General features: G+C 38.9%; 1 protein-coding gene across 3 annotated transcripts in view; it reads left to right on the top strand.

Annotated features, from left to right (window-relative positions):
* Nucleotides 1-17,624, top strand: part of LOC123868211 (breast cancer anti-estrogen resistance protein 1) — a 118,194-nt gene that overhangs the window by 97,462 nt on the left and 3,108 nt on the right. For 2 of the 3 annotated variants that reach the window (XM_045910629.1, XM_045910630.1), the window contains exons 2-8: nt 10,851-10,991; nt 13,459-13,599; nt 14,832-15,137; nt 15,642-15,828; nt 16,174-16,414; nt 16,602-16,770; nt 17,266-17,489. In XM_045910629.1, the coding sequence (XP_045766585.1) occupies nt 10,851-10,991; nt 13,459-13,599; nt 14,832-15,137; nt 15,642-15,828; nt 16,174-16,414; nt 16,602-16,770; nt 17,266-17,489 (1,409 nt within the window). Of the gene's footprint in view, nt 1-5,966; nt 6,119-10,850; nt 10,992-13,458; nt 13,600-14,831; nt 15,138-15,641; nt 15,829-16,173; nt 16,415-16,601; nt 16,771-17,265; nt 17,490-17,624 lie in introns of those variants that run through there. The other variant, XM_045910628.1, reaches the window with a different exon arrangement.

The following is a 17,624-nucleotide window of genomic DNA, read 5'->3' as shown; positions in this document are numbered from 1 at the left end:
ACCGTATTATAATTCAATACGACAGTTGAGATTTTTTTTTAAACAAATACAATTTATAGTAAGTACCTATTTACCTGTACGTAGTAAACTAATAATTATGTAGGTACTAGCTGACGCCCGCGACTTCGTCCGCGTGGATTAAGGTTTTTCGAAATCCTGTGGGAACTCTTTGGTTTTCCGGGATAAAAAGTAGCCTATGTGCTAATCCAAGATATTATCTATCCCCATTCCGAATTTCAGCCAAATCCGTCCAGTAGTTTTTGCGTGAAGGAGTAACAAACATACACACACACACATACAAACTTTCGCCTTTATAATATTAGTGTGATTATCTTGAGTCTATACCTACTCACTCCATGGCAACGAACAGTTCGGCAGCGAAGTGTAAAAGTATTAAGCTTTTGATAGAATGAAAAAGAATACGTATGAAGTAAGTGGGTACGTATACCAAAAAAGTAAAGTTTTTCAGATGTTTTTTCACAACTGCCCAATTCAATCATTATCAACTCTTTCCTAATACGAATCAAATATGGATTAAATTTATTAGTTGTGGTTTGTTCCTGGTTTGTTCCACATTACTGTAGCGCGGTCATAATTTTGAAGTCCATAAGCCTCATTTATTTTCGCATCGGTTAACAAATTGGTGGGTAATGAGCTAATATATTTTCAGAGTGCAGATTATAAACAGCTGACCTGGCCTGTGGCATATTTTATAAGCACTGCGTGACCTGAGTACCTGGGTACCTAGTTAGCTATAGCCACCTGTATCCAATACGCCCACCCTAGGTATCCGTTACTCTAGGTAGGTAGATAGGTTTATGTTATGTCTGATATGAGTTATGACAAATATTTAATTTATTGTTTTGCTGTTCTTGGAACCGTTTTTGCTCTCGACAGTCTTCAAACAGGAAATTATACTGGTAAGCTCAGTAAAAAAACTTAAGCTACAGCTTCTAAGGTGTAAATCAACAATTCTGCAATTCGCAGAAGTAACTCTAGGACGACTTCGACACGGGCAATTTGGATTTTATAATATCTAAATTGGCTTAAGTCTGATCTGTGGGAGGCTTCGGCTATGACTGAGTTACTACTTATTACCTGAAAAACCGTATCGCCAACCTATGAAGCGTTCGAGTGCCGTGTAGAAATCAAATTAGAGTCCAAGAGCTGAATTTACATTACGGAATTAGTTTCACGACAGTAATTGCATTGCGGCATTAGACGTTTACATGTGCAATTGATAATGAAATTAATGTCGTGAAACTAATTTCGTGATCTAAATTCCGCTTTAGCATACTACCATAGACTATCGTCTCTACTTCAGGTCTCTACGATATACCATCTGACGAAGTCAAGCGCTAACTTATGTAAGTAATTCTTACTTTCCATATTGTGCTTAACGTTTCCGTGCAAGCAAATTGAAATATTCTTACAAAAAAAAAATAGACAAAGCATGTTGTGCGCATGCGCGTTGAAGGGTCGCGTACTACAGGAGCAAAAGCGACCTTCGTAGGTCGCCGCCCGCCATTCAGACAGTTACAACCCTCATTGATTTTTGACTCTCCATATAGCAGACTACTCAGGCGCGAAAACTGCCCAATAGCTGTGCACTGGACGGAAATGTTCTAATGTCTATGTATTTATTACAATTTATAATATTTTATACAATTGATCGTGCTGGAAATTAGAATCAACCGTGCAGACGTTTTGGTTATGGATGTCTCTCAGTCTAGTGGTTTTTGTACAAAGTCTGGTGGACATCCGTCTGTGTTTATGGAGAAAGTGTTAGAGCTTACCTATCCGTGATTGATTGTGGGTTGTTGGTGTATCAATCTAACCGTCGCGCGTCGCCAGTATTATGTAAGTAGCCAAATATTACCTACTTAATAATATTTAGAGTGCATTTTTCTGAAACTTCTTCTAAAGGAAATACAAAACCTATCTAGGTTAATAGGAATTAATAAGGTATCTGCCTTATTAATTCCTTTTTTTTTATTTATACAGTTATAATATCAATGCGCTCTGAGGACTAAGCTCTAACACTATTGTGGTTTAAAGTTGTGATTTTTTTCCATGTATGCCGGACCAAGCTTAAATAATATAACTTAGTACTTACCTACATAAGTACTTATTATAAATGTATTTGCCGCGAAAAATCTTTTCTTGTGAGACTTTCACGAAAACAGGTAGGCAAGTGCTCAGATAAAATATACCCGACGAACACTAAAACGATTTAAGCTAAACGAAGTGTTGCATATTTATTTAAGTATGCAACTGCAGAAGATCTTGTGGTTGATTCTTGCCTCTAGAAATTATTTCAGCAAGTATCAAAATTCATTTATGAATTATGTAGAAGATACGTTTTATGCTGCATGCAAAATGTATCTGCGTAGGATCAAAACCACTTCGTTGCTAATGTTTCCCTAATTTATAGTCTTAAATATTTAAATAGAAACAAGACAAAATTTACATTTACAACAGGGAGGCACTTGTTAGTTTGCCTTTATAACCTGTCTTGTTTGTAAAGTAATTGTACCTAGGAATAAACTAGCTGGGAGCGTCTTGATTTATTTTAATCCATTACCCGCGTTTTAACCGCAAACAAACATTGAATGTGGTTTTTATGATAAAATCCACACTTAATATTATAAATGCGAGCGTATCTGTTTGTCTGCTAGCTTTTCACAGCCAGTATTGAAATGTTTATGAAAAAATTTGGTACAGATATAGCTTGTATGAGTTGCATCCCAGGGAAGAGCATAGGCTGCTTTTTATCCCCAAAAATCAAAGAGTTTCCATGGGTTTTTGAAAATCTAAATCCACACCGAAGGAGTTGCAGGCATCATCTTTTTGATACAGACATATTATCTCACATCCCGAAGACGGACAATATGCTACTTTTTATCCCGGAAAATCAAGGAGTTTTTGCATAATTATCAAAAAACCCAAAATATGGACGCGGACAAAGTCGCGGACATTATCTAGTATTATATAAATCTATTATTATTGTTTTAAAGTACCTAGTTAAACCACAGATATGATTTAAGTTATTACCTATTCATTCATAAAGGACACAAATAAATGTCTACGTCACTATAAAGTTATAAACAACAAGAACCGTTGATTTTATTTATTTTCCTTTTAGTTCAGTTCTTTGAAGTGAAGAAGAAACAAGGCCAACTGTGTTGTCAACCAGGGCCCTTTCCTACGTACACCTAGTGCATTGAACTTTCTCAGAAAAATATTGATGAAGTATTCTCAAACGGTAATTTCGAAGGGTGCGTGACGCGTCGTCCTTATTTGCTCTTCTTATGAACTTTAGCGGTCTTGATATTTGAAATACGTAATCTGTGTGGTTTAACGATGAATAATTAAACGGAACTTTACCGAAATATACCTAATACAATTTTTATTAGTCATAATTTATTTGAATAACCTTTATCTAAAGTTTTAAGTAAATACACCTTACCTAATATTTTATTAACGTAACGTAGGTTTTGTTAGGTATGACTGGACTTATAATTAATTTTAATTTTTTGCTAAGAATACCTACTTTCGATCAAGCCACCTTTCAAACAAAAAAAACTAAATTAAAATCGGTTCATTAGTTTAGGAGCTACGATGCCACAGACAGATACACAGATACACACGTCAAACTTATAACACCCCTCTTTTTGGGTCAGGGGTTAATTAAATAGTAGGTGTTATACCAAGTCTGTGAGATAATACGCGTAATTACTCGGTATAGTATTTAGGCACCCCATTCATGAGCTTATCAAAGTAGTTACAGTGAGTCAGTGACCTCATCGCGGCGTTACGTGCACTGATAGAAGGCTATGCGTCGTGTGTGTTAACGACTCCATACGTAGAGGCAATTCCGCGAATGATTGCTCTATGATTCACTCGATCCGGCTCGCAGCATCTTTGCCATACTGTAGATCAGCTTCCAAAAATGGTGAAAAACTATTGGTATCTTAACTTATGTACTTCCTGTGATCATTATTGAATTCTTTTCATTTTATCTAAGTAATTCGATTAATACGTTATGTAAACAATATACATTGTAAACACGTTGAAGTCATCGTAATGCTTATAATAACAGAAGTGCCTACTTACTTATAAAGCAGTTAGGTACCTAGGAAATGACTACCATCGCTCTATACCTACCTAGGTAGCAGGCAGGTACTATTCCAAAAGTTCACATAGGTACCTAAAATAGGCGGATTGGAATATGCTATCTTACTTCAAAAATATCTAAGTAATGTCCAGTATGTTAATGCATATACATACAGGTAGAATAAACTTTAGGAACTTTAATAATAATAATCAATAATGGTAAGGATACGTACCTGTATGTTAAAAATGTCGATGGAACATCACAAAAAGCGATGAATAAATAAAATATGATTAAATAAGTGACCCAAAAAATAATTATTTATTGCTGATATAAATCGCCCATAAATTGCGAAAATCGAAAAAGGACAGATTACATTGGCTTTAAAAGCTCATCTAGATACGCGGTGTCCATAACTTCTCATTGAAATAAAATTGTATAGGGGTCTAGTACTCACGGAATACTCTCACGGCCCAAACACACATTGAATTGAAAATCGAAACGAAACGAAAAATTCGAAACGAAACCTACGTTAAGAAACGTAGGTACCTACATCCAGACTCCAAGTAGGTTCTTTTCCACATACGTTTTAGCCACAGATTTAGTGCCTTCTTAGGAGCTCTGTGGTTTTAGCTCAGACATTTTTTTGAAGTAAAGGCGTATCTCGAGAGGGACTCAGATCTTTTTCGGATGTAAGTATCTAATATTCGCAGTAATATAAGTATGTAAGTTAATATATAATAGTTACTTCCGTCCGTATTTAAATAGGCTGCCAAACAAAACAGCTGTTCTGAGGCCGCCAACTTTTATCGACGTGTTTTAAAATACCAAGTAGTGTACTTACTACCTACGATATCCTACGATAAAAACCTTAACTACCTTATGTACGCCTAAAATTCTGTGTGTGCGGGCTGATATTCTTAAAGTGTGACGATTTATCATGAGTAAGGGAAAATAAAATCAGAACTGAGTTACGACCTGTCGTTCGTGTTTTATGAAGTCAGATAAGTTTATTTTGACTTCAATCCAGTTTTGTAAGAAACTGTTCTGAAATAAAGTTTCACCGTGTGCCTCCGTAATGTAATAAAACTTCTGTTCGTTGTGGTTTCTCTGTTGGTTCCTTGAATTTTCTATACTAAGATATTTATGAAAAAGCAGTTACTTAGGCGTTACGAAAATAGAAAGTAACTACGTAAGTTTTCAGGTTTACACTGTGAGGGTTGAGTAGGCTAACAATCAATCTTTAAATCAACTAAGGATTCATAGAAATTTATTAGTTAACTAAGTTCCGTACGTAGCTATTTACTTATTTAGGAATCTCTGGTGTTTGGTGGTCTGGCCACAGTATTTATTCATACATAAAGTTGATGTGAGTAGGCGTACTTGTTATTAACGATTTTTAAAAAGAATATTAGCCACGCTATTAATGATTGATACTCCCTTTCCCCTCTAATTAAGCGTAAAGCTTGTGCCAGGAGTGGGTACGACAATAGTGCAACGGGTGGGGTTCGAACCGCCGACCTTTCGAAATTTAGTCCGCTCCTCACCCGTTGAACTATCGAGGCTCTATTTATTTAAAAATCCTTCGGAAGCCTTCAGTACCTACATACATAATTCAGACGAACAAAATATTAAAATGACTAGTCCACAAGGTGAACGGAGGGTTTCACATAAACCTAAGTTCCCAAATGATGAAACCAAGGATCAAGATTTAACTATACCAAATGCACGTACGCATGTGACGTCATTATGCGGTTCATATTCTGTGAACTGACTCATCCCAGACTCGACCGGTTCTAATAATCTACATTCAATAACATCATTTTGTCTCGACATTTTACTACACTTTAGTACAGTACAGTCGTTAATTGTAACCAGACGTACGAAATGGTGAACAAAGTGAACTTCGTTGCGTTTGTGAGACAAATCAGAAGGATTCAATGTTCTATGTGTAACACTAAGGATGCTCCCAGTGCAAAGTGCCAAAAAGGATCCGAGAAAGGGGTTAGTAGTAGGCATTAGTACTTTAAACCCTATTTAGTAGTTCATAGATATCAAGAAAATGGCATGGCTCAGCCCTTAGTTATAACACCTGAAAGCAGCCCTAAAAAGCGACTAGGTCGATTTGTATCTGTGATTGATCATTTAAGGCACAGATTCAGGGCAATTCAAATAAATAGTTTTGGAGTAATGTGATAATTCTTTTTAATCAAAAATAGCTTTTTATAGGTCAACGGGAAGTACCCTATAGGTTTTCTTGACAGACACGACGGACGGACAGACCTAGAGCCAGACAGACAGACAACAAAGTGATCTAAAGGTTCCGTTTTTCCTTTTGAGTTACGGAACTCTAAAAATACTATAGGTACCTACCACGTTTGTGATAAATTGATAATATTCAAAGAAGAGAACCGAAATCATAGTCTTAGTCATTTTATTATTATGCCAACATATTTTTATGTAAAACATGCGTACATAATTGTTTGTGTACCGTACTTATTGTACAGATACTTACATTTTAAATGTATTGTACACAAATCATGACCCTCCATTTACAATTCTGTTGCGACTGATTTAATTAAAACCGTTTCATAAAACTTCATTAGCAAATTAATTAAAAACAATGCAACAAAAGTGCCCGCATTGAATAAATATTAAATGGTGAACGTTTTGTGATTGTTGCGAATGTGTAAATGTTAATCATAATCATCACCATGATCAATATATCGTCGGCTCAGTGCTGAAAACGGGTCTCTTGTTAGAAGAGGAGAGGTTAGCTATAGCCTACCACGCTGGCCAAGGCTGGCAGACTACTTCACACATCTTTGAGAACATTACAGAGAACTCTTAGGTTGAAATCTATAGAGCGCACTTTGATTTGCTCAGACTAAAATGAGACTTTATGCCAGTGGTATAACGCCTGTCTCGTTTTAACGGTGTCTTCAGTCTGAGCAAAGTCAAAGTGCGCTCTATACTAGATCTCAGGTTGAAATCGATAGAGCGCACTTTGACTTTGCTTAGACTTAAGTTTCAGTTAAAACGAGATAGATTTATGCCAGCAGTATAACGCTGTCTCGTTTTAACAGTCTCTTAAGTCTGAGCAAAGTCAAAGTGCGCTCTATAGATCTCAACCTCAGCCTCAGGCGTTGCAGGTTCCCTTCACCGTTAAAGCAAGTAATATTTGCTTACTTAAAACGCACATAGCTCCGACAAGTTTGAGTTGGGTGCCCGGAATCGAACTCCCGACCTCCTGAGTAGGAGGCAGACGTCTTAACCGAGCTATGGCGGCTTTTGTAAATGTTAATAAATGCTAATAAATATTATATCAGTTGCATAAATGGATGTGTCGATCGGAAACGGACATGGCCTGCCCCAACGTTGTCGCCCACGGCCGCAGTTGTGTTGCACAATGCAATCTGTCATTATCGGTAGGTATAGTCCCAGACTCGGCTGCGAAATCTTCCATGTATTAACTACACTTCAATTGTTCGTGAACACTGATCAACTCAGGGTAGGGTTGCAAACTTTTTAGAAAATAAGGAATACCTGTCTAATTTATCTAAGTTATCTATAAGGATATATTTTATTTTCAAAAAAATTGGAGATCCCTGCGAAAATTGTAATATCTACCCGTAAATAGCTACCCGTGGGAAGCTGGGGCGGGTCGCTTGTCAGTCATAAGAGGCAAAGTGGAAGCATTTCCAAAGATGGAAATGCTTCCACTTTGCCTCTTATGACTGACATACCTATGTTCGAAAAATTGTTGAACCAGTGACGCCCATGGTAATAGTAGCGGTGATATGATAATGATAAGTAGGTACTCAAAAATTAATGTTATGAGGTCACATGCAATCTTAGCATTAATTTTGATAATTTAACCTTTGAACCATAGGTACAGATTACAGAACACACGAAACTAAGATCAATCATCCACGCGATACAAATGATAAAAGAATCAGTTTACTAATAGATAGTTTATCAACGCCGTAGTTTATTAATCGAAGATGCCAGACACACCACAGCATAACAATTAATATTTTTATTTATTCCGTCCATAAATCTTGCAGCCGTCTCTCACTCTAACCATCATTATCGGTCGATTTGGGACGCGTTCATTGCAGCTGCGCCCGCTCTGGGCGCGGGCTGTCGATATGGAATCCCGTAACGCGGGATTTATGATGACAGAGACGTGACAACGAGGCATTTCTCCGAGTAATTTAAAATTAAACGCCAACATTTATACAATTTTTTGATATATTTTTATTCGCACCATTCATTGGAAGCAAAAATTTACGTAAATCGAGATTTTCTGTTCAAAAAGCTCTGGTTTTTTTTACGTATTCGTCGAGGGGTGAGCTGAATTTTTTGTTATTCAATGAAAGACTTTTTTTTTTCAAAATTTGAATACAAATAGGCAGGTTTCAATACCTAGTAACATTAATTATGGTAAGAAAAGCATTCCGAACCATAGTAGTAGATGCATTTGACGATTCAAATGTTGAATAAGAAAATTCTCTTTTTGGCAATCTCCGACTACTTGGCTTGGTTTTAACTAGATTTGTACGATTTGTACTATTTACTTTAGAAAAATATGCACCGATTTAAAAAAAAAACACTCCTTTTTTTAGATGTCTATTCAAATTAAGGGATTAAGATTTTGTTAGCAACATTTTGACAGCCCTAACCAGCGTTGCAATTCGAGTCAAATTATGTAGGCAGACGCATAGGTGTCAAATGTTAATAAGCAGCTCCCTAATAACGGCTCTTACTTTCTACTAAGTATATCCTACAAACAATTTATTTATGAATGCTTCCATAACACCAAATATTTGTCCCCAACGGTGATAGCCTAATGCCTAAGATTTAGGAGGTCTGGGGTTCAATCTTTGGCACCCATATCTAACTTTTCGGAGTTGGGTGTTTTATAAAATTAAATATCACTTGCTTTAACGACGAAGGAAAATATCGTGAAGAAACCTGCCTGAGAGTTTTCCATAATATTCTCAAAGTTGTTGTAAAGACTGCCAATCCGCACTTGGCCAGCGTGGTGGTCTATTTCTAAACATCTCACTTTGAGAGGAGACCCGTCCTCAGCACTGGGTCGGTGATGGGTCAACGATGCCCAAATACGTGTATTTATTCGTCGGAATACGAATCCTGGTTTTTACGGCGTGTACGGCATAACCTTCTGGTAGTTAAATACGTAAATTAAGGTTGAAGGCACTCACTACTTCAAAAAAATCATAATAAATCCTCATTTATCATTCATAATGAACGCAGATGCTGTTCACATAATGACAGATAATGGAGATGGAAGCTACCTACTAATTAGCACTGATTGAACGTACGACTCGGGGAGGAATTGATCGTTATTGGGTTAATGCGAAAGCGGTACATCATTTTATTTTATTGCCAATCGGTAATTCATGTACTGCGACCTTTTTCAGCGGTGTCAACTTCCAGCCATACTTTCATGTACAGGCTTAATTTCATGAATCATGTTGTTTTACGACATCACTTTACAACCTTTGCGGCCCAATTGTTCAGTGTAAAGCCCTATTGCTGCTCTTTACAAGTGGTAAGCGCTGTAGTCTTATTAGTGGGAGGTCCCGGATTCGACTCCCGGCAAGTGGTTCGGAATTTTATAATTTCTAAATTTCTGGTCTGGTTTGGTGGGAGGCTTCGGCCGTGGCTAGGCAAGGGCTAACTTGTATCGGAATAAAAAAAAGCTTGTACTAAGGATGCACTGATCACTCCCTGATCTAATAGGCATGAGGCTGCCATTTATTTAGATGTAGTTTATAAAAATTACTTCTTATGTTATCATGAACCAAAGTTCATCATCAAAATCGGTAAGATATATGTACTTAGCCGTGAAAAGCTAACAGACGGACACTTTCGTATTTTTTACAATATTAGTAAGAAGTATGGATATGGATAAAGATATCTATTAACAGGACACTAGCTTGCAAATAACTTAGACATTTGCAAAACATTTGCATACAAACTCGACAGTAATATAGGTACATAGTTCCCGCGGGAGAACAAGCATGATGGTTATACACATAAATTAGTCGGAGCCTAACACATGCGGGCAGGTTTTTTATTGACATGGGAATTATTACCGGCACATGTACTTACCTATTTATGGACATGAAATTAATTATATCTGATTAAGTATGCCGTAAATCTAATGGCGACCTTTCTGACACGGTGTGAGTTATCGCCTGAATTCTATTAGATCAATTTGGAATTTTCATTTTAGAATTATCCAGGAGTAATGACTGGCTATAGCCGTTTCATTTTCCTGGAAATATAATAATTGTGGTTCAAGACTTAATCTGGGTATATTAATGTAATAGACTAGACTAAGAATTGGTCCAATCCAAAAAGACCAATCCCTCATCTAAGGTAATAGATTTAGTTTGTAACAGAGGTAGTTTGGATGTAGGGGTAGTTTCCGGAACTCATGATCCGATTCTGAAAATTCTTTCACTGGTACATAGCTTCATTATTCCCGAGTGATATAGGCTATAAATTATATAACGCGGACTAAGTCGCGTTAGGTCCACAATGCTTACTAATTATTGATGATTGATTTATTTTGTCACAACTAGCTTCCTCGTGTTGTGTAGTTATAAGGAAACCTTATTATTAATCTTACAGAATCATAAAAGGATAGGTATATGAAAATAAGGCGAAACTATTTGACTTATGTAGTATTAATTTGTTGCAGTGCATGGCGCGAGCACTATACGACAACATAGCGGAGTCACCGGACGAGCTGGCATTCCGGCGCGGCGACCTGCTCACCGTGCTGGAGCAGAACACCGGCGGCAGCGAGGGCTGGTGGCTCTGCTCGCTAAGAGGAAGACAGGTAAATAGCTTGTAGTGCCATATGTTGATACGAAACGAACCTAAGATGGGAAGCTACACACAATGGTCTCACTAGATAATGTTAAGCAATAGAAGAAGCACCCTGAATCACGAAGGCTATGTCGCAGCGAAATGGCATAAACCGGGAGTTGGTCACACCCTGAGGCGTACCTATGGCCAACTCCCGTGAGATGTTAAAACGACAACCCTATTTTTAGACTATTTCACTAGGTATCTACCACTCATTTCATTATTTATTATATTTATTGAGGTACTCAAATCTAGTGATATCATAGAATACTATGCATAGGTAGTATCTATACTAATAAATAAAATTGGAGTGTCTGTCTGTAATTTCGAAATAACTACCTCATATTAAGCTCATATGGTTATTTGAACGATACCATAACTGAATCACACGTTTTTAAAATTTTTGTCTGTCTGTCTGTCTGTCTGTCTGTCTGTCTGTCTGTCTGTCTGTCTGTTTGAAAAGGCTAATCTTTGGAACGGCTGAACCGATTTTGACGGGACTTTCACAGGCAAGTAGAGGATTGACCAGGGCGTAAAATAGGCTACTTTTTTAACCGACTTTCAAAAAGGGAGTTGTGTTTTTCTACCTATGTACACCGAAATCTCCGAGATTTCTGAACCGATTTGCGTCATTTCTTTTTTAATCGATAGAGGAACTTTGGGACATTGTTTCATAAAAAATTTGGAGTCCAACTCCTCAATCCTGATGCTGCAGGGGATCTGACCAATCCACGCGGGCGAAGCTGCGGGCATCAGCTAGTATGAAATGTAACTACGGACCAAACTGAACGATTTTCTTCACAAAGTACTCTAGAGATAAGATAGACAAGACTGCGTGGAGTCGGGATGATCAGATTTCGATTCTAGTCTAGTAAAACACTAATTGATAATGACAATATTGCCCAAGATAATCTAAATGGTCTAATTGAGTTACTTGTCGTTTTAACACCTCGCGGGAGGTAATTATACCTGAGGGAAATGGCCAACTCTAAGTTTATGCCATTTCGCTGCGACATACATACAAGTTCCAAGTTACAACGATTGGATGAACTGGGCCCCGAGTATGATCCGCTCGGAGGAAGATCTTCCTATTGTACGATCTAGCCTATTTAAAATGAAGAGTTAAATAATTTTAAGTTACAATAGGTTACAAGTTTGGCTTGTATATGAAAGCCTAAAAGTCAAGTCATGACCATGTCGTACTGATGAAGACTTACCTAAAGTGAAATGATAAATGGATGGAAATTTTTTCATCATACCTTAATAAACCTATGCATAACTATAAAAATACTCCTACCAATCTATACCTACTAATGAATAAAATTGAAGTGACTGTCTGTTTGAACGGGCTAATCTTCGGAATAGCTGAACCTATTTTGACGAGACTTTCACAGACAAGTAGAGGATTAATCAAGGAGTAACATAGGCTACTTTTTTAACCGACTTTAAAAATGGAGGAGTAATATTTTTCTACCTATGCACTGATATCTCCGAGATTTCTGAACGGATTTGCATAATTTTGTTTTTAATCGATAGAAGAACTTTCAACATTGTTCCATAAAAATTTGGATTTCAACTCCTCAATCCTGATGCTGCAGGGGATCTGACCAATCCACGCGGGCGAAGCTGCGGGCATCGTCTAGTTTTTTAATAAAGCATTCATCTATACCATCGAGTTTTGATAAGCTACTCAAATTAAAGCAGTTGTCACGAACAGTTTTTTACGATTTGCATATAGAGTAAATTACGGGAATTTGCATTCTGCTTGCAATAAACTGCAGCAGTAAATGCGAAAATCGAGATCTTGTTTTGGTTGTCGCACGCTCTGAGCCACTCTGAGGTCATCGCACGTCGTTTTTGCATCGACATGACGTGGTTCCATTAATAATAACAACCTAATTGAATTTACAAAAGCGAGTTGTGACCCAAAGTTAAAACTTAAAGAGGAAAAATATATATGTACCTACGATACTTACTGTTTCATTATAGCTAGAGGTAAATGTCGTTGCTTTAGAATGCTCATAATATCGAGATGCTTAGGTATTATATCACGATTTTCCCATAGATGATAGAATAATTGCATAGTTATCGATCATCATTTAATTATCTGAATAAAATGGTAGGTATACTTAATGATAAATGATATCGGTATTGTCTCGTAAAAAGTCGGTCTCAACGTCGCCCGCTAGAAAAGTTTTATCAGCGTTCTTCTGGATCAATTTTGATAAACCTTAGTGCACGAATTCCAGGTAGCTTAAATCTTAACTGATTTTGCGTAGCCCATTAACTGCTTTCGAAAGGCGAAAGTTTCACCTGCATTGGGCCAGTAATTTATGCGTAAAAAATAGGCAAACCAACTATAACAATGTTTAGATATAATATTAGAGAAAATGCGTCATAATAAACATGGTATATACGTTATTTTTCTTGCCTTCCAGGGAATATGTCCAGGAAACAGACTGCGGATTGTGGCGGGGGTGTTCGATGCGAGCTCCGCGCTGCAGAGGCGGCGCACGCGCACCCCAGCGCCGGTCGCGCATCAACCCATGCCCGCACAACAGTCACCCGCATTCACTAAAGTAAGCTTACATTGAATACCACCAAACTGTTAGGCGATGAGATCTATAGAGTGCACTTTAACTTTGCTCAGACTTAAGACATTGTTGAAACGAGACAGCATTATACAAACATACGTCCGTTAGAAACTCAAAAACTTCAAAATACGTGATATACCTACTATAAACAGGAGTTTGATAGTTATTAAGTCCAAGCAATCGGTAGGCGATTTAAATAAGATTATACATTCATAATGTGTTACGCATATTGCAGGCAAACACGTTATCGTTGATAATACCTATGTTTACGACACAACGATTGGGGTAAATACTCGTACCTAAAAACCAGCCATAACATAAGCATACCTACTTACGTGACTTAAGAACTGCAGTGTCATGACCTCTCATCAGTTACGCACAGAATTGACGCTGACAGGGGAATTTCATGTTTTGTTCATCCATCGTAACGAGGATCAAAATGAGGATCCTGAATCCTGATGACATGACACACTCATTCTGATTCAGAAACAATAGATTAAAAAAACACTTTATCAATGTCTAACATGGGAAGGACCCCGACATGTTAAAGGATGGCTTGAATTAATTTTGCTTAGTTTCCTCCGGATTTTTTAAAGAAAAATGGGGAACTTTTTGATTAATATTCCGGAGAGATTTATGAGGCTAATAGCCCGCTGAAATGAAAGCCTCAAGCTAAGCGGACATCCGTCTCCTTGAACTATTTTGTAAAAAACATCTCGATCTTTTATTATGCACTTTCTGAAAAGAAAACGTGCGAGGATATCTTCTATGTCGCGGCAGAATTTAATAGACATCTTTTATCACCTTGTACTTAGTTTTAGAATCGAAGTTTGGAGCGTACTCTTAAAAAGTGAAACAGAAATATTTTTAATTCAAATAAACTTTTACGAAGTGTTTTTGATTTCTTAAGTCAAATAAATCTAGCACTGGTTCGGAATGCCCTTTGCTAGCGAGAAGAACCAGCAAGAAATTCGGCGGTTGCTCTTTCAAAGATTCGATTTTAATTACGAGTACCTGTCTTGTATAAAAGTAGGTAATTACCTAAGATTAAGGTAATCATAACAATGCCGCGCATTGCTCGAACGAGCTGCGAGACAAAAGAATGAATGAACGGGGCGATGAATCATAATACTGGCTGCGTAATCATAATGAGCGAGACAGAGATTCGCTAATGAGTCTGACAGACCAGACATGATATATCAATGCTTTTCTTCCAGATTGAAGAATGCTCCCATTACGACGTACCTCGAGCTCCGATGCCTGTACAGCGTATAATCGGGACATACGACTGCCCAAGGCTGGCCACAGACTTGTACGACGCACCGCGGGCGCCGCGGCCGGCGAGCGCGGACTCCGCGTGCAGTGGCACCGGATCGCTAACATCGGCCACGTCCAGTGCGTCCGCTAATTCCGGCAGTTCAGCGCATTCTGCCGCCTCAGCTTCCAGCACGTATGACGTACCGCGAACCCGTGCGCTACCTTTACCTTGCGATGCAGCATTGGAGGCACTTGAAAGGCTACAGGTAGGAATCTGTCAAGAAAATTATGTATGGCATGATCCATCCCACTTCTGATGTGTCTGAACCTATTTTTAGGGTACCGTATCTCAAAAGGAAAAACGGAACCCTTATAGAATCACCTTGTAGTCTGTCTGTCAGTCTGTTAAACCTATAGGGTGCTTCCTCTTGACCTAGAATCATGAAATTTGGTAGGTAGGTAGGTCTTATAACACAAGTAAAGAAAAAATCGGAACCCTCGGTGCGCGAGTCTGCCTCGCACTTGGCCGGTTTTTTTCTGAATTTTTTGTCTCAAAAATCAATGATAAAATATATCCGTTAGCTAAGTAGACGTGGATTGGGCACTACATTTTACTGTATGTCAAAAATCCACACGAAAGACTACTCTAGTAAAGACTGGCACTCTAGCGAAGGGCATCGTGGTAGAAGTCGCTCTTCTGAGAGACGCTGGCTCCTATCTGAACTTCAGGCATTTTTTTTGTAAATCATTGTAAAATGATGTTGTTCCAGGAGGAAGCGTCAGCGGCGGTGTCGCGGCTGCTGTCGTACGTGTCGCCGGGCTGGCGGCGGCGCGGCGCGCTGCGGCCGCGCGTGCTGGACGTGCGCGTGGCGGGCGCGCGCCTGCGGGCCGCGCTGCACGACCTCGCCGTCTTCGCCGACGCTACGCTGGCCAACGCGCATGATGCACAAGATAAAGGTGCCTGTTTGTTTTATATCCTTTACAGCTCATGAACACGAACTTCATTATCATCATCTCATCCCATCGCCTACTGAGCTTGAGTCTACTCTCAGAAACACTGACCAAGTAGGTACGAATTAGCAGGCTTTACAGTTCACACACCTTTGAAAACTTTTTGCAGTCACGATGTTTTTCTTCGCTATGTCTTCATTGTTAAAGGAAAAACCCGTTCATCCTCGGATTGTAAGCTATCTCTGTACCAAAATGTCGACAAGATTGGAAAGACATTTTCGCTTTTACAATATTGGTACGGAAGTACCTATGGATGTTCTAATCTTCTAAAATAAAATTAATTATACTCAGGTATCGCAGTAAAGCTACGGCCGCTAGTGAAGGCACTCAAGGACGCGGAGCGCATAACGCACGAAGCGACGAGCGCGTTGGACGCGGGCGACTGGGCGCCGGAGCGGCTGGAACGCGAGCGCGAGCCGACCGACGGGACACAGGACGCCTTGGACCAGCTGGTGGCGTGTGCACGCTCCTTAACTGAGGATGTTAGGCGTGCCGCGTCCTTTATTCATGGAAATGCTTCATTATTGTTCAGGTTAATATTATTCCCAGTTTATTGGTTTTGAACACCCACTACGCGTCTCTTACGTCTTCCTAAAGCTTGATCCACGCGCAAGCAAGCCACACCTGCACACGCGTACGAAATCTATATCCCTGCAAACTTAATAATAATAATTTTGGTTTGTTAATAAAGTGTTAAATATATTTTTTAAATTAAACAGGCGATCGCCAGCAGTTCCAGAACACGAATGGACTGAGGAGTACGACTACGTGCGACTTGAGTCTAGAACTGCAGTGGGCAGACGGAATGCTGAAATCCGAGCAGCACTACCAGACAAACTAAGGGCTTCCTTCGACGCTCTTGTAAGAGACGCCGACCATGCGGGCGAGGTCAGTATCCTTCAATACGTCCAAAAGAAAAAATGGTCCAAGTAACAAAGTATGTATATTGTGGGTAATTCCATTGTACACAATCTCTAAACTAAACTGACAGGTGTAAATCTAGTACCTAGCCCTTTCTGCAGGGAGCATCATGAAAGTGATAGCAATTAGACCTATCATTTTAGTTTAGCTTAGAGATGTACGACATAATTAGCCACACTGTTCTTCAAATCCTCAGCTGGGCGATTTAGAATCCCTAATTTTATATGTTTTATCGATATCAAACCCAGTGGGTCCAGCTGAGCAGATATATGAACTGGAACGCATTTTGAACATCTTTTACTTGCTCTATCATTAGATCTTTCCTTAATCACTTCGAATACCCACTTCGGAAGATAGGTTGTAGCTTTCTGGAGGCTTAGTAGCATTGATATAGAATAGTTAGTAGTCTTCCTCGGAAGTCTTGTAATATATTTGCAGCTGTAATCTTATTTCTCATTGCAGGTTAGCGCGGTAGCCGCTGCCACAAGGTTGCCTCCCGACGATCGGCAACTAGCGGCATTCTACGCGGCGCAAACCGCTACCTACGGCGCCCACCTCTCCACCGCTGTCGAAGCTTTCCTACGGACCATTGAAATGGGACAACCTCCCGATGTCTTCCTCGCTCACGGCAAATTCGTTGTCCTGAGCGCTCATAGAATAGTTCACGTTGGCGACACTGTGCACAGGTCAGTTGTCTTTCATATTTTTGCGAATACTGCTTAGCTCTATCAGTATACCAATGATTCTTTGCCATAGAACGTCTCTGACATTTAGTTCAGGGCTAACCCTGAACTAAATGTCAGATGACATTTAGTTCATGA

The sequence above is a fragment of the Maniola jurtina genome, chromosome 9 (genome assembly GCF_905333055.1).
Source record: "Maniola jurtina chromosome 9, ilManJurt1.1, whole genome shotgun sequence".
Classification (NCBI taxonomy): Eukaryota; Metazoa; Arthropoda; class Insecta; order Lepidoptera; family Nymphalidae; genus Maniola; species Maniola jurtina.
The sequence above is the reverse complement of the archived record's forward strand: the minus strand, read 5'-3'. Positions and strand labels throughout refer to the sequence as shown.